This window comes from Nicotiana sylvestris, chromosome 2 (assembly GCF_000393655.2).
Source record: "Nicotiana sylvestris chromosome 2, ASM39365v2, whole genome shotgun sequence".
NCBI classification, from domain to species: domain Eukaryota; kingdom Viridiplantae; phylum Streptophyta; class Magnoliopsida; order Solanales; family Solanaceae; genus Nicotiana; species Nicotiana sylvestris.
In genome coordinates this window covers 166,812,100-166,836,584 of record NC_091058.1, presented here as the reverse complement: position 1 = coordinate 166,836,584, position 24,485 = coordinate 166,812,100, and the positions used below count along the sequence as shown (strand labels likewise).

Genomic DNA, 24,485 nt, shown 5'->3' with positions numbered 1-24,485 from the left:
CTTATTTATAAATATTTATTGTAATTATATTATTTTATAAAATATTAAAAATTAAACCCCATGGGGTTTAGGCTCTGTGCCTCTGAGCTTACGCCTCTTTAAGACATATATAAAACGTCTCGCCTTATGCCGATACCTTTTAAACACTGATATCCAGATGCATCCCGAGTAGCAATAAATTTGATAAAGATTATCTTCCATTTTTAAAGTTCAAACTGCTGCGGAGAAGATTCGTTGTTTTACTTTTTCAGTTCTTAAATTAAAGTTATTCTAGTAATTGTGAATTGGTGTTGTGATTCTCTTAAGTTATATTTAATAATAAAATAAAATTCCATATAAAGTTGAGAATTTCTTGTGATACTTGTTTCAATTTAATTCTTTAGATAAATAGATGTATGATATATTAAAAAAATCAAAAAGTACTTGGACCCATTCACAGGAAGGGCTTCTACAAAGCCCATATTCAAATTTAATGGGCTAGATTAGGAAAACCAAACAAATTTGGCCCAAATTGAAATGCTTCCTGCCTAATTCTTTCTTTCTTCCTAAACCCTGCTCCCTCCCCCTCTTTCTGCTGCAAACATCTTAAGTTCTCCCTTCAAGCCGATATCATTGTTCCTGGTTATTGGTAAGAATTTACAAATTAAAGTATATTTCATTTGTTTCTCATGATAACATCTCAGATTTGTTATGTTATACTGATTTGTGAAAATAATCAAATTTCTCCAGCTTTTCAGTGACCGAGTAAAAACAATGGCGGATGTGGTACAGTACAAGATGGAGCGAATGCTCCCTGAGCTAGACGACTTAGAACGGCGTGGCTTATTCAGCCGCCATGAAATAGCGGAAATAGTTAAACAACGACGTAAATTCGAGTACAGGCTAAAGAGACCTAGTCCGTTAAAGCAGGATTTTGTTGCTTATATTGATTATGAGAAAAGTCTAGATGCTCTTCGACTTCTACGTAAGAAAGCTCAGATGAAGAAAACGGGCGATAGGAAGGTGAAGAAATCGGTTTCGGATTATGCTGGAGTTTCTAGGATTATTGAGATTTATCGGCTTGCGACGAGTAGGTTTAAGGGAGACATAGAGCTTTGGTTTCAGTATTTGGAGTTTTGTAGGCAGCGAAGGAATGGTCGAATGAAGAAGGTACGTTTTACATTTTGCGAAAACCTGCTTATTTTGAAGCTCAAGTTTAGTGTTGCTTTTTATTGTATTGGCATGAGATGAGTTTAAATAGAGTACGGTGGTCAGTGAGGATTCATATACTGACCCCAACTTATTTGGGACTGAGGTGGGGTTGTTGTATCCCTAAACTAGTTATTGTACCACAAGTGAGATGTTTAGAGAACTCAAAATTTAAATGCTAATTCTTTACTATTTGAATGATACTCTTTCATTTTTAGTCCATTTAAAAAAAAACAATAGTACCTTTTTATATTCAGAAACAATTTAACAATTTATAGTCACTCAAATATCTTCGTTTTGTGTTAGACGGCAAGCTTCACATCATCACATAAATTAGGTGAGGTAGTAATTCCTTTCTATTGGAATGATATAACAAAGTATTTGGAATTGTGGTATAGTTGATTGATTCTTGATGACATTTGAATCTTATTGGGGAGCAAACAACTTCTAAAACATTAAAAGTAAAGAACATTAGATGAGATAACGAGGGAAGGCCCGAGGTTTTTGGGGGGGGGGGGTAATTTTGCTTTTATGACTGTTGAAATGTCAATGTCATTGATAAGATAAAGTTCCATTTATCAAGCATTGAGGGCATCTAGAATACAATTAGCTTTACACCTTGTGCAAACTGTTGAGTTTGATGAATTTATTGTTCTACATAAAAGGTCCAAAGTTGCAGGCTTTATGGCAGTCCAAGACACCTTTATATAATTTCTAAAGTTGGTTAACTTGGGATATTCTGTGGTCAAGTTTCTATTTTTCAACTCATACTTTTTCTTTGGATTTGACGGAAAATTTATATTTCCCAATCCTTGGTTTTCTTCCCTGTATATATGCCCTTGCATATGATCATTTGCGACATGTTCAAACAGAGGAATCTGTCCGATTTAGATGTTCCTCGTATATTTATGAATTCCATTTGCCCAGAATCATCCTCAAATTTGATAGATTGTCTTTTTAAATGGAAAAGAGATTCGAGCTTGTTCTTGGCATAAGGCTTATCCTGATTCTCTTGATATTAAAACATGCTAGAGTCTTACATGGTAACATGGTGGTGAAGAAAGGTGAAAAAATTAGCTGGAATAGCTAATCGATGCTTTTTACTAGATGCTAGATATAGATTTTAATCAGACTAAACTTGCCAATTGCTCAAGTAGGATTTGGAGCATGAGGGGGTCTTAACTTTGACGACATTCTGTGTCAAATCATTAAATGTTGAGAATGATGCGAAATTGTGCTTTTGGGTGTCTTATGTTCTCATTCATATTGTTCTTCAATAGGCCCTGGCACAGGCAATTAGGTTTCACCCTAAGGTGCCTGGAGTTTGGATATATGCTGCAGCTTGGGAATTTGACAACAACTTAAATGCTGCTGCTGCTCGTGCCCTGATGCATAGTGGCTTGAGAGCATGTCCAACTTCTGAGGATCTGTGGGTAGAATATCTACGGATGGAGCTTACATACCTAAATAAATTAAAGGCTCGCAAAGTCGTGCTAGGAGAAGATGAGGGAACACTGGCTCGTTCTGGCAAAAATGCTAAAGAGGAACAGTGGAGAGATGAGAACAAGGAATTATTTATGGCCCTTGATGATAAAAGAGAGGATGACAAATTATCCAACCTTCACGAAGGAGACCCGAAGGAAAAAGTAGATTTATTTAGGGAACAAGGTTTAAGTGTTCTTCAGACAGTTTACAGTGGTTCTATTAAAGCCCTCCCTTCCAGTTTCAGTTTAAGAACACAGTTTCTTGAGATACTTGCAGCAACGGATTTAGCTCATTCAGAAGATATGCGAAATGAGATACTTGCTGATATGAAACGGGACTTTTCAGAAGAACCAAAATATTGGGATTGGCTTGCAAGACAGGAAGTCATTGATCTTAGTAATCCAGAGAGTACTGAAGCAATGACAGCTGATCAGTTAAGCACAGCAATTCAGGTAACTCTAAACCTTAGTTGCTAATGTTCAGTTTTGATGTTGTAATCCATTGCCTTAAATTGCGTGTCTAATGTGATAGTTTGATTTGTCATGTCTAAGATCATATAAAAGGACATGTTATTTGCCAGCAACTTACGCTTGCTATTTGAAAATGAAGGTTCTTAATTCGTGAATAAATCCTTAGTCTTTGTTTGCTCCACTTCCTGTTTCTCAGTCTAAGAAGAAGGTGGCATAAATTCTGGAATTACCCTTCTGAGTATCCATCTTCTGGTGTGGTTGGAGATTATTCCTTCATGTGCAACAGTGCATGCTACTTGAACTTACTATTGAGGACAATTTTATACATGCTACTTGAACTTAATATCGAGGACAATTTTATACTTTTCCTTGACTAAGTCAGATGACATCTGCCAAAAGTCCTTGGTTTTACATGAAAAGCGAAGATAATCCAAGGCCTGTGCTTTACTGTTCAATATCTTCCTTTCGTTTAGTTTTATGATTTGATTCACTCTTGTGGGTCATTAGTAAACCACTAACTTTTGGAATATCCTGTATACTCTTTCTTGTGAGTTTTGGGGAGGGGAGGGGGGTTGTTTGGATAATTCATTGTCTGCAATTCTCTTTTTTATGCTGTATAGTTGTCCTCTACTGACAAGATTACACACATCAATTCTGTAGGTTTATGAGGAGGGTTTAAAATTTGTGCCTTCAGCCTCAATGTTTGATTGTTATGTGAAGTTCTTGATGAATGTCATTCATTTTAGAAATCAGAGCAGTCAATCTTCTGAGCACTTTGGCGCATCTAGTCATGCCATGGATCCTGTTTCACATCTCCTGGTAGTATTTGAAAAGGCTGAAACAATGGGGTGCATCACAGAGGATCTTGCTTGTCAGCATGTTTCTTTTCTATTGCAACTTGGGAAAGTAGATGAAGCTAAGACTTTGGCGGAGAAATTGTGTTCTGGAAAATTTTCAGAAGCAGTGCAGCTATGGGCTTTACGGCTCTCGGTGGAAATGAGACTTATCCAGAAGAACTGCACTCCAAATAAGGCAGTTCTGTCTTCTGTCTTTGAACTCATGAGAAATGTTTTAGCGAAAGCTCCCGTATCAGAGGCAGAAACTATATGGCTTATGGTAGGCCAAAGCAAAAACCATCCTTGTTCAGAGTCTTTGTCATGCATTATAAGATGATGATAGAAACTTTATTGCTCTTTTTGTCTTAGCTGTGATATATGATCTTGCTTTCCGAGAGCACATATCAATATTTCTTCTGCTACTTGAATAGATTCCTTTTGCAAGCATCGAGGGCTTCATATGATAATACATATAAGATACAAGTTTGAGCAGTGCTTTTATCTCGGTAGATTCCATTTAGTTCAGCGTAGTTACTTTGTTGAGCATGTTAGAGATGTATCAGTGGATGACACATGCACATGGCTATGCTGTTTCACTGTCGTTTGTGTTCTGTTTTTCCTTTTCTATTTGTTTTTTGCTTTTTTGGCATAGGAAGCATTCATTTAGGGCGTCATGTGATATTACATACAGAATGCAAGTTTGAGCTGTGTTTATATGTTGGCAGATTTCATTGAATTCAGTGCATGTTAATTGTTACATTGTTGACCATGTTAAAATGTATAAGTAAATGACTCATGCACATGGCTACAAGTTTAACTGTTGTTTTATTCTTTTTTGGCATTGAGTAGCATTCATAGAAAGTGCAGGATTTGTCCTTGGCGATGTGGAGACTTAAACAAATATTACCCAAAAGAAAACACTAATTTCTTTTCCAGTAGTTGTTAGGATGGGAATTGGGAGCTCTAACTGATGAAAAAAAGGATGGGAGCTCTAGGAGCTCGTTCCATGGTATTTGATCAAGCGACAGACTTTCTTACTTTATTTCTTTTCTGAGGGAAAAACTATCATTTTTTTCGAGTAATGTTATTACATGCCATTCTGTTTGATTTCCTTCTGGGCCTTAGTTTTACTAGTTCTGAAAGAGTGGGATATATATGAGCTTGAACTTCTTAGATCCATTTACTCCTGTAAAAAGCTTCTTTATAATCCATTTACGTTACATATTATGCAGGCGCTCAAATATTTCTCCACTCATAAACAGTTGTTTGACAAGTTAATCAAGACTTCTATGACTTTACTGGCCAAAGATGGTGGAAGTGATGATGGATTTTCCCTCTCTTCTGCCATCGTCAATTTTGTTCTGCAAAGGGATGGGCTTGGGAGTGCTAGAGAGTTATATAAGAGGTATGTTACTGCTGATTGATTATTGTCATGTATATATAGTGCAAACATCTATGTTTGATAAACTATTCTGTTATGGTGAATGTGTTCTTTTATGTTAACTTGAAAATAGACTTGTTTAAAAATGTGGAAGAAAATGTGCAGACATCTATCTCTTAACCACTTTTTCAGTTTTGGGGAATAAAGTACAAAATGAACCCACTTCCAACTGGATCACTATAAGAATCAATCACGGTTCTTCCCCATTGTATTAGCTAATCAGTTGTTTTCAAAAGATGGTTTAGTAATTAGTTACCATGATAGTTCGATTTCTTTTTAGTACCGAAAAGGTTAACCTGGTTCCTCCTTGGTACAAAAAACTCAAACTTGATATTGGGTTCTTCAAGGGACTTCCAGATGTTGGAGAGTTAAAAGGGTTTTCTCCAGTCTTTTGACTTTGTTATTCAGTATTACCTAATCAAAACTTCTCCCTATGTATGAGATCAATTTTAGGGGTACTGAAATGCTAGATGATATTTCATTTGTTCTTTAAACAGCATTAATGGTATATGTTCAAGACTGATGCTTGACAACCTTGTGCAGATTTCTTGCTTTACCGCATCCAGGACTTTCCTTATATAGAAATTGCATTGAGCTGGAATTGAACCTTGCATCTAGTGGAGATAAGATTAGTCTCGGAAATGCCCGGAAATTGTATGATACTGCGCTTACAACTTATGATCAAGATACCGGATTGTGGCGAGACTATTATCATATGGAACTTCAGGTAAGTGCTGTTTCCTTCTCTTTCTCCTCCTTTTGCGAGCCCGATTCTTTTCTTATTAAACAAATAAAGGAAAAAGGTTTAGAGATATGCTGGAATTAGAGGAAAAAGGTGTATGCTGTTTTAACTCCGACTAGCCGTGGAAATAGCCTCTTGCAGAAATGCAGGGCAAGGCTGCGTACGATATACCCTTGTGGTCCGGCCCTTCCCCGGACCCCACGCATAGCGGGAGCTTAGTGCACCGGACTGCCGTTTTATAAACTTAAAATGAACAAATATAAGTGTCTTCTCCCTTGCAATTTAAGCTTTTAAATGAGGGATTCACAGATCTTGATCTAATTATTGCTATATGCTTTTACTAATAGTAACATATTTAGTTATTATGGGACAGAAAGGTTGTATGTACTGCTATTTACTATGTTGTCAAGTTGTGAAGATTTATGTTACTCTTGGACTACGGATAAATGAGTAAGCATTTAGTGCTGATCCTTTCTAAACTACTGCTCAGATGGGAACATCAGAAACTGCAGCAGCCGTTCACTGGCGAGCACGGAAAACACTCAAGGCGAATATTTCCCTTCTACCCTCACAATGAGGGCCTCACTGGATATGAGATCAATCTCAATGTGGGGATGTAATCAAATTGTTGACGTGGGAGTACTTTGGGCAAGTAATGTAACCAAAGTTCACTCCGGAGGGCTGGCTAATGTGAGTTCCTACGCGGTGCACCGTTCATAGATCATTGAGCTGCCATTATGAAATAGCCCATCTTGATCTACATCACAACTTGCAGTTTTGGTTCTCTTTCGATACTTATGATCTTAATGTGTTGAGTCACCATCAAAGGAGCCTTAGCTATATCTTAGGCAAGACCTTACAGCAACTGTGGTAAAAAGCTTGAAGGAGAGCTCTAATGTACTAATTCTTTGGCTTTGCGTCAAGCAGACATTAGCTTACTATTTTTATCAAGAAAGCCTTTGTTAACAGGACCTGAAGATATATATCTTGTTGAATTTTGTTGTGTTCCGCCGTGGACCAGTTCTTGGAACCGGCATTCTGTTCCTAAACAAAGACAACGTTTTACCAAATTTGTTCCTAAACAAACATATGAAATGATATTTACAGGACTTGAGAGTAGCAACGAGGTATTTAATTTATTCTACTTTCGACTAGGGACAACAAGTGGGTGAGGAAGAGTGCAAATTCTTTTGTGTAGTTCTAATACTCTAGAATTCTTGGTTTTATGATTGCAAAGTCATGCCGTACGTTTGATCAAAATATTGTACAAGTTAAAAAAATAAGTAAAATATTTGAGGTTGAAAAGGAGTAGTTGAAAAATCAATTATGTTTGTACATGATCTTTACCGGGATTCTTTTTGGGTTAAAGTAACATTAGTGAGTAAAAATCAGTATTTCATTTAAATTATTTCTCAACGTATCATGTTCAGTATTTACAAATATTGATAGGCAAACCAATATATGCACATGCTAAAGTTCAAAAATATTTAATAATATTTGATGCACGGGTCGAAGGTTAGGTTCACATGTAAGACAATACACATGTGGATCCAATAGCACATAGATTCTTGCTTTGGATCTTAATTAGCTCAAATGTCACTGAACCATGCAGGGCAATTTCGTTTACAAGTCCAGTCAAAGAGGTTAATTTGCATTAAATCTTCTGCTAAAACTTGTGAAGTTGGATTAGCAGATGACTATTAAATTAAAAAGTGCTTAAAAGCTTGTTTGACCACTTAAAAGTCAATCCAAACACCCTCTATATTATCCAAAGGGAACGAAACCACAGCACTGAATCAAGTGACGGATTTACTAGTCCACACACTCTCTGTACTTTAGGCAAAAAACGGATGAATTGTAGCCACACGAAGAGGGGTTTTACTTCTTACTTCTCACAAAATACAACTGTTAGATCATCACGTTTATATATATATTTTCATACCCAATTTATTGTCCTAGACTTTGTCTAGTTTTGCCGATGGAGAATACTACTAGTAAAAGAAATCTATATCTATATATTATTAAAAGGAGAGGAAAAAACCTCCACCTTAAGCCAAGTGGAAACCTCAAAATAGGCCACTTCTCAATTTAGGACAAAAATTATTAGGTTAGGTAATAGTTAGTTGTTTTAATATAAATTTTAAAAATTTTAAATTATGAATTATGTGTTGTTTATAATTAGTTACTCTCTTTGAGTTAATAAATTTGGAGTTTTAAAATTATTCTAAAATAAAAACGAAAATAATAAGATGAAAAAAACTTCCAATTCAAATTGGGGAATAGTTTCTTCTTAATATAGTATTCTATATCTATAAAATACTACAAATATATTTTTAGATATAGAAAATAATTAGATTTCGAATTAAAAGATAAAAATATTATTTCAAATTTATAGATAAAAATATTTGAGTTGAGATAAAATAAAAGTTCATTTGCTTATGGCAAATAATGCAAAAAATAATAATTATTAAAAATATCAGTAAATTTATGACAAAATAGTAAAATAACTTATCTGTTTATATTTTTTTTTAAATTCAAAATTATAATTTAAATATGATAGTATTTAGATTATATGTAAAATTCAAAGTTAAAAAACTAATCGTAATATTATAGCAGAAAAAATTTACAAAGATGAAATAGAGATAATATTAGGATATTTTAAGTTTGAATTTATTTATAAAAATAAATTAAGTAAATAAATAATAAACAAATATATTATTGAAAAATTTAAAAATTTGAAGTATTGTGAACAATAAAATAACATTAAGCTCCAACAAAGTTGGAGCCTTAAATTATTTTAACATAGAATAAAATAAAACTAAAAAATATTAATTCTAATTGGGGAGTAGTCTCTTTCAAATAAAAATTAATATTGGATATTTAAAGTTTCATACTTAATAAAATCTTGCTAAAATTTTAAATTAGAAAGAGTTACAATTTTATTATTTTTGAGTGAAAGGTAAAAAATTTGAATCTATGTGTTAAGATTAGTGTAGCTTTCAACTCTATTCAAATTAAAATTTGGAAGTTTATCACTTATTTTATTTTCATTTATTTTTCTCTAATCATCATTAACTTACAATAATAATAAAAATAATAATAGTAATAATAATTATCATTATTATTAATATTATTCTAAGACTTTTGAATTTGATTTAAAATTTATCCCACTACATATCGTAAAAATAATGAATTTTATATAATTTAATTATTAGATATAAAAATATACTTAACTATTATTTTACGGAAATAATAATTTTTATATATTCAAAATTATTTATTTTGAAACCCTTTTTATTTTAAATTTGGAAGTTACCCACACATAATATAACTTCATATATTGTATTAAAGAGTGATAGTGAAGCATGAGGTCAAGTCAAGTGTCATATAGAGAAAATACTACTTTGCACTTTAAGGCAAAATTTAACTAAATTTTATGACAAAATTTAATATATATTTATATTATAGATTTGTATAGATAATTTGGAATGCTAAAAAATTTAAAACTAAAATACACAATCTTTAATATTCTTATCAGATTATAACATTTTGAGATTTTGTATATAGATAAAGTCAAACAAAAATAGAACAATGAATGAATTTCAAGTAAAAGAGTAATAAATTCATAAACAACTTTGTTAGGAGTAGGAAATCTATATTATCTATGTTAAACCAAAGGATGTAATAAATAAGGACATTAAATCTAAAGATAAACTAATAAAACATCCACATGATAGTACAATCATACTGAGCGACGAATAAATCAATAATGATAAAAAATAAAAGACGAAAAAATGGTATAAAATATGAAATGATAATGTGTATTAGAATTTGTAACGACCCGACCGGCCGTTTCATGAGTTATAACCCCGTTTCCCCTATTTCTGCTTCTTTATGTGTTGTTCAACTGTATTTCATCGTATCGTGTTGGTTGGTTCGGGTTCGGAGTGGTCTTGGAGTGGAATGAGACACTTAGTCTCTAATTTAGAAGCTTAAGTTGGAAAAGTCAACCGGATTCAAGCATGAATATGAGTAACAGTTATGGGATCGGGCTGCACACCGCAGCAGATTGTTGATTATGCCTTCATTGTCTTGTTATGGCTGTTGGACTGAAAGGAGCTCCTCCGGAGTCTATACACCCCCAGTGAGCGCCGATGATATTATTGAGGGATGGATTTCCCTAGACATGGATTTGTCCAAAGTACTGATACCTGGAGATGAATTTCTCCTCAATGTTGGATTACCCTTGTTCCTCGGTACTGGTTGACTTGAGGTCAGTGTTGTATATATATTCCGGGATGCATTTTCCTGGGTCGGATGGCCATATGCGGTACCGAGTGGTTGAGAATGGGAGCATACGGTGCATTTCCATACATTTCTGGCATTGACATGTAGAGTTTTACTGAGCTTTATACTTCACATTGTTCGGATTAGCATTTTGCTTTACTGCCAAGTTGAATAATTGAATTGCCAGCATGCCTACTTTACTGTACAGTTTAAATGTGTTATAATTGCTAAGGTTTAATTCATCACTACCTATCAGTCCATTGTTTGTACTTGTTACTTACTGAGTTGGTGTACTCACGTTACCCCCTGCACCTTGTGTGCAGTTCCAGGTATCGCAGGGTAGGGTAGTGGTTGTTGACTACTCTAGTCGCGGGTTATCACCGGAGATAGCGAGGTAGCTGCCTGGCGATCCCAGTTATGACTTTCTTCTTCTTTATCTTCCTTTTAGTGTACTTTGAATATTTTCAAACTATTTTGGTCTTGTTATGTTTCGGAACAATTGTAGTATTGCTCATGACTTACTGACACCCGAAGTCGGGCTTTTATTTTTCGCATTTATTTTAGTTTTGACTTTACATCTTTTCTGGAATTTCAGTTAAAAAGGTTGTTATTTAAGATTTAAATGTAATGTTGACCTACTTTGGAAATGTGTCGGATTGCCTAGTTTCACGATAGGCGCTATCACGATCGGGTTGATTTTGGGGTCGTGACAGAATTTCAAATCAGAAAGCATTTTTGAGTTATAATGACAAAAATCATACATATCTAAAATATCACATAACTTAAATCTTAATAGTGTAATGAAAGAATATCAAGCAAAAAAGCATAGTTTTAAAAGATAATTAAATTTAATAATTAAATCTTAAGAATTAAAATTTTAATATGAAGTCAAATGAGAAGTAAAACTCAATTTCTAGGCATATAATACAAAAATATCAATCATTTAAAAAATTGGTAGATTTATAACTAATAAAGAAAAAATTAATTTATATGTTTGACGAATTCAAATGAAAATGTACAATGAAAAAAACGTTTCAGGAAAAAGTTTTAGGAGTAAGAAAAAACAAATTATATATATATATGTAATAAAGAAAAATAAGGAACTGAAAAGTTATTCGATGACCATGTGAATCTTTTTCTAATTTCATGCGATTTTCTTATTGGTCATGTTGCATTAGATAAGAAAAAGGAAATCAAAATTTAATTCAAGCAATATTATATAATATTGTCAAACAAATTAGATCACACAACATAATTTATATTCTCCTCACATTGTGCCAGTGTTGTATTAGTTGGAAATAATATAAGAAGAAACATATACAGAGATCAATTTAATAAAGAAAAGAAAATCTTACGAGAATAAGGGTGTATTTGGTGTGAAGGAAAATATTTTTCGAAAAATATTTTTAAATTTTTTCGTATTTGGTTATTTTGAAAAATATTTTCCTCATGAACTCATTTTCCTCTAATTGGAGAAAAATATTTTTCCTATCAAGAGAAGAAAAAATATTTTCCAAAACTCTTTTTCAACCTTCCCCGCCTTTTTTCTCATCCCCACCAACCCCTCACAAACCCAACCCTACTACCTACCCACCCACCCCACTCCCACCCCGCCCCAAACCCCTCACCCTATCCTAAATAGAAATATTATTAATAATACTTTCTTTTCATTTTAAAGTTATAAAGTTATAGATAGAGTATTTATTTCTTTTCAACAAATGAATATTTTCTTTTTATGGTATAAAAAAGTATTTTTTTCCATTATAACAAAAAGGTACTTTCTTTTCATGATGTGAAAAAGCTTTTTTTTTTCATTCAACAAAATGATGCAGTAAAAAAGTTTTTTTTTATTTCAACAAAATAATGTAGTAAAAACTATTTTCTTTCGTTTCAATAAAATAAATATTTTCTTTTCATGATGTAGAAAATGTATTCTTTCATTTCAAACAAAATTAGTACTTTATTTTCATGTTGTAGAAAGAGTACTTTCTTTTTAACTAAAAAAAGAGTATTTCTTTTAGTATGGAGCACGAATTTCAATGTTTTTTTTTTTTTTTTTGCGTAAAAGAGTAAAGTAGCACATTAGTTCTTTTAGGTTTGTGTGAATTTTTCGAAGAATAATTAAATTTTTGAAGAAAATAGATTTGTGTGAATTTTAAGAAAAATAATTAAATTCTTGACTTGAAAAAAATAGAGTCCTGAAAACCTTGGGTATTTAGGGGGGAGGGGAGAGAGAGACTTGGGAGAAAGAGGGTGAAGAGAGTAGCATAAAAAATTATTTTTCTAAAAAATATTTTTTACTCTCTAACCAAACATTAAAAAATATTTTCTGGAAAAAGTATTCCATTCACCAACCAAACAAGGAAAAATAAGTGATAAAATTACTCATTTCCGTAAAAATATTTTCTAGGAAAACAATTTCCATGGAAACATTTTCCTTCGCACCAAACACAGCCTAAGGTGAGACAGAATGTAAACGGAAGAAAAACGTAGGTAGGCTAGGACAAGTCAAAGCTGTCCAAGACTGTGGCACTGAAATACCTCATTCCCTTCCTACAAGTTCAAGATTATTACTCTTCTTTATTTCCAAAAAATAATATCAATTTCACGAACAAAACGGGAAAAAGAAAATGAATAGAGAACATCACATTTGAAATAAAAAAAATTACTACTAGAAGGTTTAAGGCTGCTTTTTTAGTGTCAAATGGTAGTACTTTGACCAAGAAATTTCCGCTTAAAGAAGTTGTGCCTTAGGATGATTTCTCTTACTAAACTAATTTATTAATCAAGTACTGGACACAATGTTTACAGCGATGTATTTTTTTTTTTTTTTTGAGAAAACGTATTAACAAGAAAGGAAAAAAATTAGCGTATTAACAATTAAAACTCACTTTCTAAACCTTCAAGCTTTTTATTTATTTTTATCCATTAAAATATTTCAGAAAAAGCAAGTTACTTATTCTTCATTCTCTATGTCTATGAGATGCAACGCTGGGGCATAGCGCGAATGTACACAACCAAACATAATCATCATTTTTCATAACTCTAACAGCTTGTTTGGATGGTTGTTACTCGTTACCTATTGTAATGTTTGTACCGTATTGTTACTTCAAATACAATATTTATTTTGATTGTTACTTAAATTTTATTATATCGTATCGTTTAAATCCGTCGTTACTGTAGACAATAAATTTGTGTCGAGAAAATAAAATCAAGACCGAAAATATCGCAACAATCGTAGAATTTTATTTCGAATATTTGAGTGTTACAATCTCTATGAATCCTCTGATTCTTCTTTTCAACAGTAAATAAAAGAGCTTTTGAGCTTAATCTTGAATTTTATTCTATTTTAATCCAAGTGCTTGAGGCCTGATCTTGATCTTGATGTATTTTCAATCCAAGGGCTTGCAGCTTGTTCTTGAATCTCTGTCTTGATCTTTTATTCCTTAGAAGTTAGAACACTTGAATGCTTGTAGCTTTTAGAGAAATCAACAGCGTTTGATCCACGAGCTCTCTCTTGCTTCTTGTTATAACTTCTGGTGTCTTTTCTAAGTTATGAAGACCCCTATTTATAGTTGTGGAAGGGAGGAGTTGTGATAAGAACAAACTCTTTCCGACCAATCAAATTGAAGTGTGACATGACCGCATTTGATTGGCCAGAACACGTCACTTGCACACGTGGCGCGGTTTCATTGGCCTTCTAATGTGACTTGGCATGCCTTGTCATTTTGACATGTGGCATGATCTTATTGGCTCTTCCGTTTGACTTGGCGCGCCACGTCATTTGATACGTGACACCAAACTAGGCCTCTAGGAAGATGACATCTTGAGCCTAATGAAGTTGGCTCATCACTTTAGCCCAATTAAATGGGCTAGCCCAATGAATTAAGACTTATTTATTTAATCCATATATGTTGGACTTATATAAGTAAAAATTATGTGGGGTAGCCACTTTTTTAAGTGGTATTTACTTTTTATCCAGCATTTTTAATGCTGAGCAAAAGTAGCCACTAGTTTATTAAAATTAAAATAAAAAGACGGTATTACCCTTTCTTCTATCTCTTTTCTGTCCATGTTATACCAATGTACAGAACGTACAGGATTGTTTTTATCTTGACCAATGTAAAAATTTTGCTTTCCATTCTCTAATATCCATGAAGTTTAATAATTTCAAGTATTTGAGTGCTTGGAACTCGACATCACTGACGTCCCAACAATCTTCCCTAAAAGTGTCTCGTATTTCCAATTTGAAATTCTCCAGATTACGCAATCTTGCAATATTTTGATATAACCCTTTGATTGGCAATTCGATGAGAATGTGCAAAGTAATTTTTATCTTCAGTTGTTTTCTCTTGACCAAAGTAGAGATTTTGCTGCCACCTAATAATTTGAAGTTCAAAAATTAAGGACACTTAGTCCTTAACTTAGAGTTACAAGCACAAAAATTAAGGATAGGTAGTCCTGAACTTCGAGTCATGTAGTCCTGAACTTAGTTACAAGTTCAAAAGTTAAGAACAAGTAGTCCTAAACTTAGACTTACAAGCTCATAAATTAAGGACAACTAATCCTCAACTTACACTAACAAGCTCATAAGTTAAGGACACTTGGTCCTGAACTTTATGAGCAGAAGGGTATTTTCGTCCGGGCGGATAAAATTTATTAAAGCAGTGACTAAAGACTAAAGACATTTTAAACAGTGGCTTTAAGTAAATACATGTCTTATTAGTAGCTAACTGCGCTATTCCCCCCTTATATAATTAATTCAATTATATTGGGCCATAGTATTTATTTGGACCAATATATCTCGAATTTAAAATATAATCCAAATTATTTTATGAATTTAATTTTAATAAAATTTATATGCCTATAAATGCCCCCTACTTCAAGACTTGTCAGGGTTTAAACTCATTGAATTTGAAAGGCAAGGCTTGGAGTACATATCAAATGGTCAACCGTGAAGCCTGCCAGAATGTGCCTCTTGAGTCAAACTGCAGTATCAGTTTCCGGAAAATTTTATTTTGTGTCTCATATAACTATTACTAGTTGTATGAGGCAATTTTTTTGTCTCACAGTTTTGTGGACCCAGATTTCTATGGACCCAAAAGTATAAGATTAGGGTCCACAAATTTGTAAGACAAAAAGGAGTCTCATACAACTAGTGTCAGTTGTATGAGACACAAAATAAAACTTCTCTCAGTTTCCTGTCTAAATTTTAATGCTCCATAGCTTATGAATTCCAAAATCTTTCCTTTCCTTTTGAACAATTTGTACATTTCCTCGCGTACATAGGAACAATTAAATGGAGCATGCAACTTAGTTACTTTCAAGAAGTACACCAATAATATGCCTAAATTCTCCGGATAGCTTTGCCACGTAGTAGTAAAAGATTTCCAGCCTTCACATGGATATAGTCTTTTAGCAATAGACCAATTGCAATAAGGAAAAATTTCATATTAAAATAACTGGGCTGCCTACTTCTCAACTTTATATTTCATATTTTAATTTACAATTGAGTAGCCCAAAAATAGCAGGTCCATATCCGAAAAAGGGGCGTTATTTTCGTTTTTTGGGATTCAGAAGCGTGATTTTGTATCTTTCAGCGGGATTTTCTCTGATTTCCATTTTTCTTCACCAAATTTACAAAAATGCGATCTTGCAGTCAATACAACTCCAAAAACCCTATGATAATAAGCGAAATCTGGGTGATTTAGCTATTGTTTATGCTTCTGCTTGATGATATTCCAATGATATATTGTGATTAATTGATGAATAATGGGCTTTAGTAGTGAATTGTATACATTTCAGGTAAAGAAGCGTATATTACGTAAATCAAATATGATTGGAACCATTTTGGAGCAATAAATGAAAAACCCCTCGGAATTAATTATGGTGGAAGAACAAGAAAAGAATCAAGAATATGGGACAACTGGACTAGCGCGGTCAGGTGCGCGGCCAGATGCGCGGCCGCGCTAGTCCAGATTTCGGGAAAGGTTGTTTAAAGGGGTAAAATTGGAATTTCTTCTTAATCCCACTCAATTTATATAAAGCAAGAACTCCATTATTGGAGTTAAGCTGATGGAGAGTGGAAGATCTGATTTTTAGAGAGAGAAGGAGGAGGAAACTCATCTTCAACTATCAAAAATCAATAGGAACATCAACTTGGAGCAAAGATTGAAAGAGTTTTTCTAAACCTTCTCTTAGTATTTGCGTATATTATGTTTAAAGATTTTTATTGTTGTTATTTATATAATTATGAGTAGCTAAAAACTTAAATATTCTTGGGTCATGGATGTTAGATAATTATGTTATTTGAAGCTTAGATTGAAGATCTTGAATCTATCGTTATGGGTTGTTTATTTGATTCTGCTTCTAATTATTTTACTGCGTAGCTAACAGTGAAATATTATTTACGAATCTTGAGTTAAACTTGAAAAATGAAATTCTTGATTGCATATAGAATCAAATAGAGCAAGATCCGAATCTTGGGCATCGGGTGAAAGATTTGCAATTAAGATAGACATATACTTAATTGCCTTGTTTGGTTGAAAAATAGGAGTTGTAAATGCATTCTTGCTAATATTAATACCATAGATATATAAGTATTAGTTTAACTTGAATAGATGCATAAGAACTCGAAAGATCCTTATGAATATTATTAACCCTATAATCAATAACCCGGATAATTCAATTAATTAATCTAAAGCTAAAATAGTAGCATGATTTCTAGCAAGTCCATGACCCGGGAATATATTTATCCAAATTGTTATAAACATATTGTGAAATTGGTGTAGTAATTTTGTGTTGAATTATTGTGCAATTATTAAGTGCGTTGTAAATTGGTACTTTATATATTTTGTGATAATTTAACTTGAATTGATAATTGTTTGAGTCTACATCAGTCGATAAGTTGATCACAATTCCTCGTGGGAACGATACTCTACTTACTACTATATTACTTGTCGATCGCGTGCACTTGCGTGAGTGTTTTGGTCGCAACAAGTTTTTGGCGCCGTTGCCGGGGAATTTGAAATTAGCTACTTGACTGTTTTAAAATTTTATTAGGTGTTGATAAAAAAAAATAAAAAAATAAAAACCTAAATTTTCCATCTATTTTGTTTGTGTTGCGCAGGCTCTTCTCTTGAATGCGGAGGAGTAGAAGCACAAACAACCTCTTCCCTTTTGATCCTGAAATTGAACGAACAATTCATAGAACAAGGAAGGAGTGGGAAGCTAGAAACAAAACAGAAAGAGAGTTGGACATTCAAGTTCAACCACAGCCAACAGTGATGGCAGGTAATCAAGAACGTGCGGTGATAGAAGCAGCAAGGCCAAACCTTGCTAATATGACTCAGGCCATTGTGAAGCCTGAAATCACCGGTCACTTTGAGCTTAAACAGTACATGGTGCAGCTGATACAGTCCACTGGGCAATATGTTGGTCTATCTCATGAAGACCCACAAAGGCACATTCAAAATTTTTTTGGAAATAACGGATACTTACAATTATCCAAATGTTTCCAAGGATTATGTCAGGCTGACCTTATTTCCCTTTTCATTATTGGGGGATGCTAGGGAATGGTTGCAAAAAGAGCCAGCTAATTCAATCCACAATTGAGATGATTTAGCAAAGAAATTCCTAATCAAGTTTTTTCCCACCAAAAAGACAAAGTTTTTACGGAATCGGATTCTTGGATTTCAACAACGGGATGGTGAAACTCTTCGCCAAGCCTGGGAAAGATACAAGAAACTACTTCGGGATTGTCCTCATCATTGTCAAACTGATGAAGTACTGGGCCATACTTTTGTTGATGGATTGGACGAAACTTCCAAAATGAATCTTGATTCAGCTTGTGGAGGTAGTTGCATGGCAAAACCATACAGTGAAATACAACTTCTGCTAAATAACTTTACTGCTACTGATCATAATTGGCAAGGTGAAGGAGAACCAAGGAGAGCAATGAAACAGAAAGCAGGGTTACTTGAACTGGATGACATTTCCGCCATGAGAGCAGATTTAGCAAAATTGGTAAATCAAATGACCAGAATGACAATGGGACCATCACAACCAATGCAGCAGGTTCAACAAATGTCAGTTTGTTGTGAAATGTGTGGATATAATCACACAAGTGATATGTGCCCAACGAATCCTGAATCTATTTATTATGTGGGGCAACAAAGCAGAGGGCCAATGAACCAACATGCACAATATGGGAACACTTACAATGCAAATTGGAGGAATCATCCTAATTTCTCTTGGGGTGGAAATCAATCAAATCAGAATCAATATAGACCCCAAGGAAATTTTAATCAACCTCAAAGGCCACCACAACAGGCAGAAGAAAGTACAAATGATTTATTAAAAAAATTGTTGCAAGACAATCAACAACTCAGAACGGACTTCAGAAATCTTGAAAGGCAAATGGGACAACTGGCTGCAAATCAAAATACTAGACCTGCAGGGGCATTTCCTGGTGATACAGAGAAAAATCCTCAAGTGAGTGCAATTACAGGAAGTAAGGAAAGATGATACAATTTCAGCACCTGTAAATATTCCAAGACCACCACCACCTTTTCCACAAAGATTGCAGAAAAAAATGACGATCGCATGTTCAACAAATTTCTCTCTATGTTGAGTCAGATTCAATTGAATATTCCGTTGGTAGATGTGATTCGTGATATTCCAAAATATGCCAAATACATAAAAGACATTGTGGCTAACAAGAGGAGACTGACTGAATTTGAAACAGTTGCACTTACTGAAGAGTGCACTTCAAGGGTCCAAAATAAGCTTCCTCAAAAGCTTAAGGACCCTGGCAGCTTTACTATCCCTGTAAGAATAGGCAATGTTGACGTAAGTCATGCACTTTGTGATTTGGGAGCAAGCATAAATTTTATGCCATTGTCTTTGTACAAACAATTGGGTTTGGGAGCTCCAAAACCCACCATAGTGATGTTGCAACTAACAGACAGGTCCATAGCTTACCCGGAAGGGGTGATAGAAGATGTGCTACTGAAAATTGGGAAATTTATTTTCCCAGCTGATTTCATTATCTTGGATTTTCAGGCCGATGAAAAAGTTCCTATTATATTGGGAAGACCTCTCTTGGCTACAGGTGATACTATAATTAAAGTAAGAGAAGGAAAAATGATCATGAGAGTTGACAACGAGGAAGCTGTTTTTAATGTATATAAAGCAATTCAACTTCCTCGACAGTATGAAGAATTGTCTATGATATCTGTCATGGAGATTGATGAACAACTTGTTACCTCAAGTGTATATTTGCAGGATTCTTTAGAAAAAGCAATTGTGTTGTTTGAAAGTTTGGAGATTAATGATGAGGTTGAGGAGATGAAACATAATTTGAATGCAACATGTGAATATATAAAAGGTTTTAATCCCTTTGAACCGTTGAACATGCCAGATGGTCCTCCTCTGAAGCCCTCAGTTGAAGAAGCTCCCAAATTGGAATTAAAGACTTTACCTTCTCATCTTCATTATGCTTATTTGGGTAGTTCTGAAACGTTACCTATTATTATTTCGGCTGACTTGCCTGAATTGCAGGAGGAGAAATTGTTAAGAGTACTACGTGAGCATAAAAGAGCAATTGGGTGGACAATGTCTGACATAAGAGGTATTAGTCCAGCTTTTTGCATGCATAAAATTCTCATGGAGGAAGAGCACAAGCCAAGCATAGAAAAACAACGCCGCCTAAATCCGAACATGAAAGAGGTGGTAAGGAAAGAAGTGATTAAATGGCTTGATGCAGGTATTGTATTTCCAATATCTGATAGCAAATGGGTAAGTCCAGTCCAATGTGTTCCAAAGAAATGAGGAATGACCGTAGTAACAAATGAAAATAATGATTTGATTCCTATTAGAACTGTTACTGGGTGGAGGATTTGCATAGATTATAGAAAATTGAATAATGCCACCCGGAAAGACCATTTTCCCCTTCCCTTCATTGACCAAATGCTTGATAGATTAGCCGGGCCGGAATACTACTATTTTTTGGATCGCTACTCGGGATATAATCAAATTGTTATAGCCCCAGAAGACCAAGAAAAGACCACATTTACATGCCTCTATGGGACATATGCATTTAAAAGAATGTCATTTGGTCTTTGCAATGCACCTGCGACTTTTTAAAGGTGTATGATGGCTATTTTCACTGATATGGTTGAAAGATTTGTGGAAGTATTTATGGATGATTTTTCTGTATTTGGATGTTCTTTTGATGAATGTTTAATGAATCTTGATAAGGTCCTTGCTAGGTGTGAAGAAACAAATTTGGTACTAAATTGGGAAAAATGCCATTTCATGGTACGTGAAGGCATAGTCTTAGGGCATAAAGTGTCTAAGAATGGATTGTAGGTGGATAAAGCAAAGGTGGAAGTAATCGAAAAATTACCTCCACCAACATCCGTTAGAGGCATTCGCAGTTTCTTAGGCCATGCGGGCTTTTACCGTCGTTTCATCAAGGATTTTTCAAAAATCTCATCTCCTTTGTGCAGGCTTCTTGAGAAAGATACATCTTTCAAGTTTGATGATGCTTGTCTGAAAGTATTTGATGAGCTGAAACGAAGATTAGTTACTGCACCGATTATCATTTCTCCAGATTGGAAACTTCCATTTGAATTGATGTGTGATGCAAGTGATATAGCCATTGGAGCTGTTTTGGGGCAGCGGAAGGAGAAAATATTTTGTTCCATTCACTATGCGAGTAGAACTCTTAATTCATCTCAAATGAATTACACTGTTACTGAAAAAGAGTTGCTCGCAGTAGTATGGGCATTTGATAAGTTTAGATCCTATCTAGTGGGGACAAAAGTCATAGTTTACACAGATCACTCCGCTATAAGGTATTTATTTGCAAAGAAAGATGCCAAGCCAAGGTTAATTCGATGGGTTCTTCTTTTGCAGGAATTTGATTTGGAGATTCGAGATCGAAAGGGAATAGAGAATCAGGTTGCAGATCATTTATCCAGGATGGAAAATAGAGGTCATGTCACTGAAGGAGAATCAATCAAAAAAACATTCCCTGACGAACATTTGCTAGCTATCACTTCAGATGAAACCTCGTGGTATGCTGATTATGTGAATTTCATTGCAAGTGGGGTGACTCCACCAGAATTCACAGCTGACCATAGAAGAAGGTTCTTACATGATGTGAGATTCTACATGTGGGACGAGCCTTTTCTATATAAGCAATGCGCAGATCAATTGGTAAGAAGGTGTATCCCTGAGGAGGAGATGAATGCAATATTGCATGACTTTCATTCTTCTCTTTATGGAGGTCATCATGGGGGAGACAGAACTGCACAAAAGGTTTTGCAATCAGGTTTTTACTGGCCAAAATTATTTAAAGATGCACATGCTTTTGTTAAAAATTGTGACAGGTGCCAAAGAATCGGAACGATCACGAAGAAGCACGAGATGCCTTTACAAAATATTTTGGCAGTAGAACTCTTTGATGTCTGGGGAATAGATTTCATGGGACCATTTCCATATTCAAATGGGCACAGATATATTTTGGTTGCAGTTGATTATGTGTCTAAGTGGGTTGAGGCCATTGCTCTTCCTACTAATGATGCGAAGGTAGTGGTAAGTTTCGTAAAGAAGCACATTTTCACACGCTTTGGAACTCCAAGAGTGTTGATAAGTGATGGAGGAACACACTTTTGCAACAAATTGTTGAAAAATGTCCTAGCAAAATATGGTGTGAGACACAAGGTTGCTACTGCATATCACCCTCAAACGAGTGGTCAAGTTGAAGTGTCAAATAGGGAGGTAAAACAGATTTTGGAGAAAACTGTGAGCGCAAATAGGAAGGACTGGTCCGGTAAGTTAGAAGATGCATTGTGGGCTTGCCGAACTGCATACAAGACTCCAATAGGTACTTCTCCATACATGTTGGTTTATGGAAAGGCATGTCATTTGCCTGTTGAGCTAGAACACAAAGCTTATTGGGCAATCAAAAAACTAAATATGGATATGGACTTAGCCAGTGAAAAAAGACTGCTACAACTCAATGAACTTGATGAGTTTCGGTTGCATGCTTATGAAAATGCCAAGTTATATAAAGAAAGAACTAAGAGGTGGCATGATAAGCACATCCAACATCGTGAGTTTGTGCCGGGTCAAGAAGTTCTTCTGTTTAATTCAAGGTTAAAGCTTTTTCCAGGAAAGCTTAAGTCTCGTTGGGCAGGCCCTTTCGTTGTAGTAAGCGTGACTCCTCATGGAACAGTTGAATTACGAGACACAAATTCAAGTGGTACTTTCTTGGTAAATGGGCAACGAATTAAACATTATTGGGGTGGTGACATTCAACGTCACAAAACCTCAGTAGATTTAATTGATGTATAATGCAATATGGCATCGTGCCGCGACGTAAAATAAGGCGCTGGTTGGGAGGCAACCCAACGATCATGGTATTTTTGATTATGATGTTTATTGTGTACTAATAAATACAGGTGAACGAGGGCTGATGCTAAGGTAAAAAAAAAAATCAGAAATCGCTCAGGTGCGCGGCCGCGCACCTGACCGCGCATTTGACCGCGCTACTTTGGGGTGGTCTCTGTCTTGGCCGCGCACCTGACTAGCGCGGCCGTGCATTTGACCGCGCTAGTTCAGTGGCTCTCTGTCTTGGCCGCGCACCTGACTAGCGCGGCCGCGCTAGTTCAGTGAAATTTTTCATATTTTTTTAGTTTCTTTTTGTTTTTGTTTTAATTTGTTAATTAAATTACTATCCTACCCCCCTAATTACCCTTATCTGAACGCCCCTCTCCCCAAAAAACCCCCATTCCAACAAATTATCTCTCTCTCTAACCCAATTTCCCTCTTCAAAACCCTTCTCTTCTCCAAACCTTTCTTCCACCATTTTTGCTTCACCATTTTCTCCCAAACAATCCCCATCAAATCTTCTTTTCTATCTTCACATTCATCTTCTTTACCATTCTCTTCCAACAAAGGTATGAATTCTTGTTTTGTTTTCTTTTATTTTTCTATTTTTTTCTTCAGATTTTTGTTTATATGCAAATAAAGTAGTTATAGTTGTTAAAGTTGGTTTCTAAGAATGGTGTTGATATTATAAGTTGAAATGTTAGTAAGAAATTAGTTTTAAGTTCTAAGTTCTTCTCTTCTTTTATTTTTCTTGTTATTTTCCAGATTTTGTTTTTATGTTTTAAGTAAATATAGTGATAGTATTGATGAGTATTGTGTAATAATAGTGAACTATTCTCGTATAGTTCTTTTATACAGAGAATAATGTTAGTGATAATTTAGTTTTATTTTTATTGCTATTTTTTGAATTTCTGTTGAAGTGTTTATACATATGTTGTGTTAATTGTACATAAATTGTATGTATAAATTAGTGAAATACTTGGGGGTATTGTTGGTTGATGAGTGTGGGGAGGAGAACCACTTGATTGGTGATGTTTTATGGGTGAATAAGGGTGATTATTGTTCTAACAAGTGTAAAAGGGGTTATGATAATACAATGCATGCAATGTGTTTGTGAAAAAGTCCCCATGAATAAGAAAATGTAGTTTGTGACCAATGATGAGTGTGAAGTCTAAGTAACCCCATTGAGCCGCGAATTTTGGATTGGGCTATGTTAATATGTTATTGTCTTGCAGGTATAATGACTAACTCCAGAAAAAGACGTACCACAGGTCCTTCCTCAAGCAACCAAGCAGGCAGAGCTAGGTCATGAGAGGCAGCAATTGCACGCCCATTTGATAATACAAGATTTGTTTCGGCCAAAGCTCAGGACCGATTTGTAGAAAAAGCTGAAAAGAAACCAATTCCTGAAAGAGGTGTTGACATGAGAAAACTTCAGCGGTTGTGCCCTCATATGCACGATGAGTTGCTGAGAAGGGGCTTACACACATTCGTCAACGAACCAGGTAAGGCAAATCTCATGGTTGTAAGAGAATTTTATGCCAATGCTCCAGAGCATACAAATGGAATAGTCACAGTGCGCCAAAGAGCAGTGAATGCTTCACTTGAGGCAATTCGTACTGCTTATCAGCTGCCTG

The 24,485-nt window shown here is 34.7% G+C and overlaps 2 protein-coding genes across 2 annotated transcripts; both read left to right on the top strand.

The window, feature by feature from the left end:
- Positions 1-537: 537 nt before the first annotated feature.
- Positions 538-7,139, top strand: LOC104249286 (uncharacterized). Its single transcript, XM_009805679.2, has 7 exons — positions 538-628; positions 730-1,149; positions 2,469-3,125; positions 3,804-4,259; positions 5,212-5,384; positions 5,964-6,147; positions 6,653-7,139. The coding sequence occupies exons 2-7, from the start codon at positions 754-756 to the stop codon at positions 6,737-6,739; spliced, it is 1,953 nt and encodes a 650-aa protein (XP_009803981.1). The 5' UTR covers positions 538-628; positions 730-753; the 3' UTR covers positions 6,740-7,139.
- An 11,359-nt stretch (positions 7,140-18,498) lies between these two features.
- On the top strand, positions 18,499-24,089 carry LOC138885933 (uncharacterized). The gene is made up of 7 exons (XM_070166937.1): positions 18,499-18,961; positions 19,838-20,080; positions 20,216-20,247; positions 20,710-20,769; positions 21,370-21,559; positions 22,631-22,731; positions 24,084-24,089. Exons 1-7 carry the CDS (start codon positions 18,499-18,501, stop codon positions 24,087-24,089), a joined length of 1,095 nt encoding a protein of 364 aa, XP_070023038.1.
- Positions 24,090-24,485: the final 396 nt, after the last annotated feature.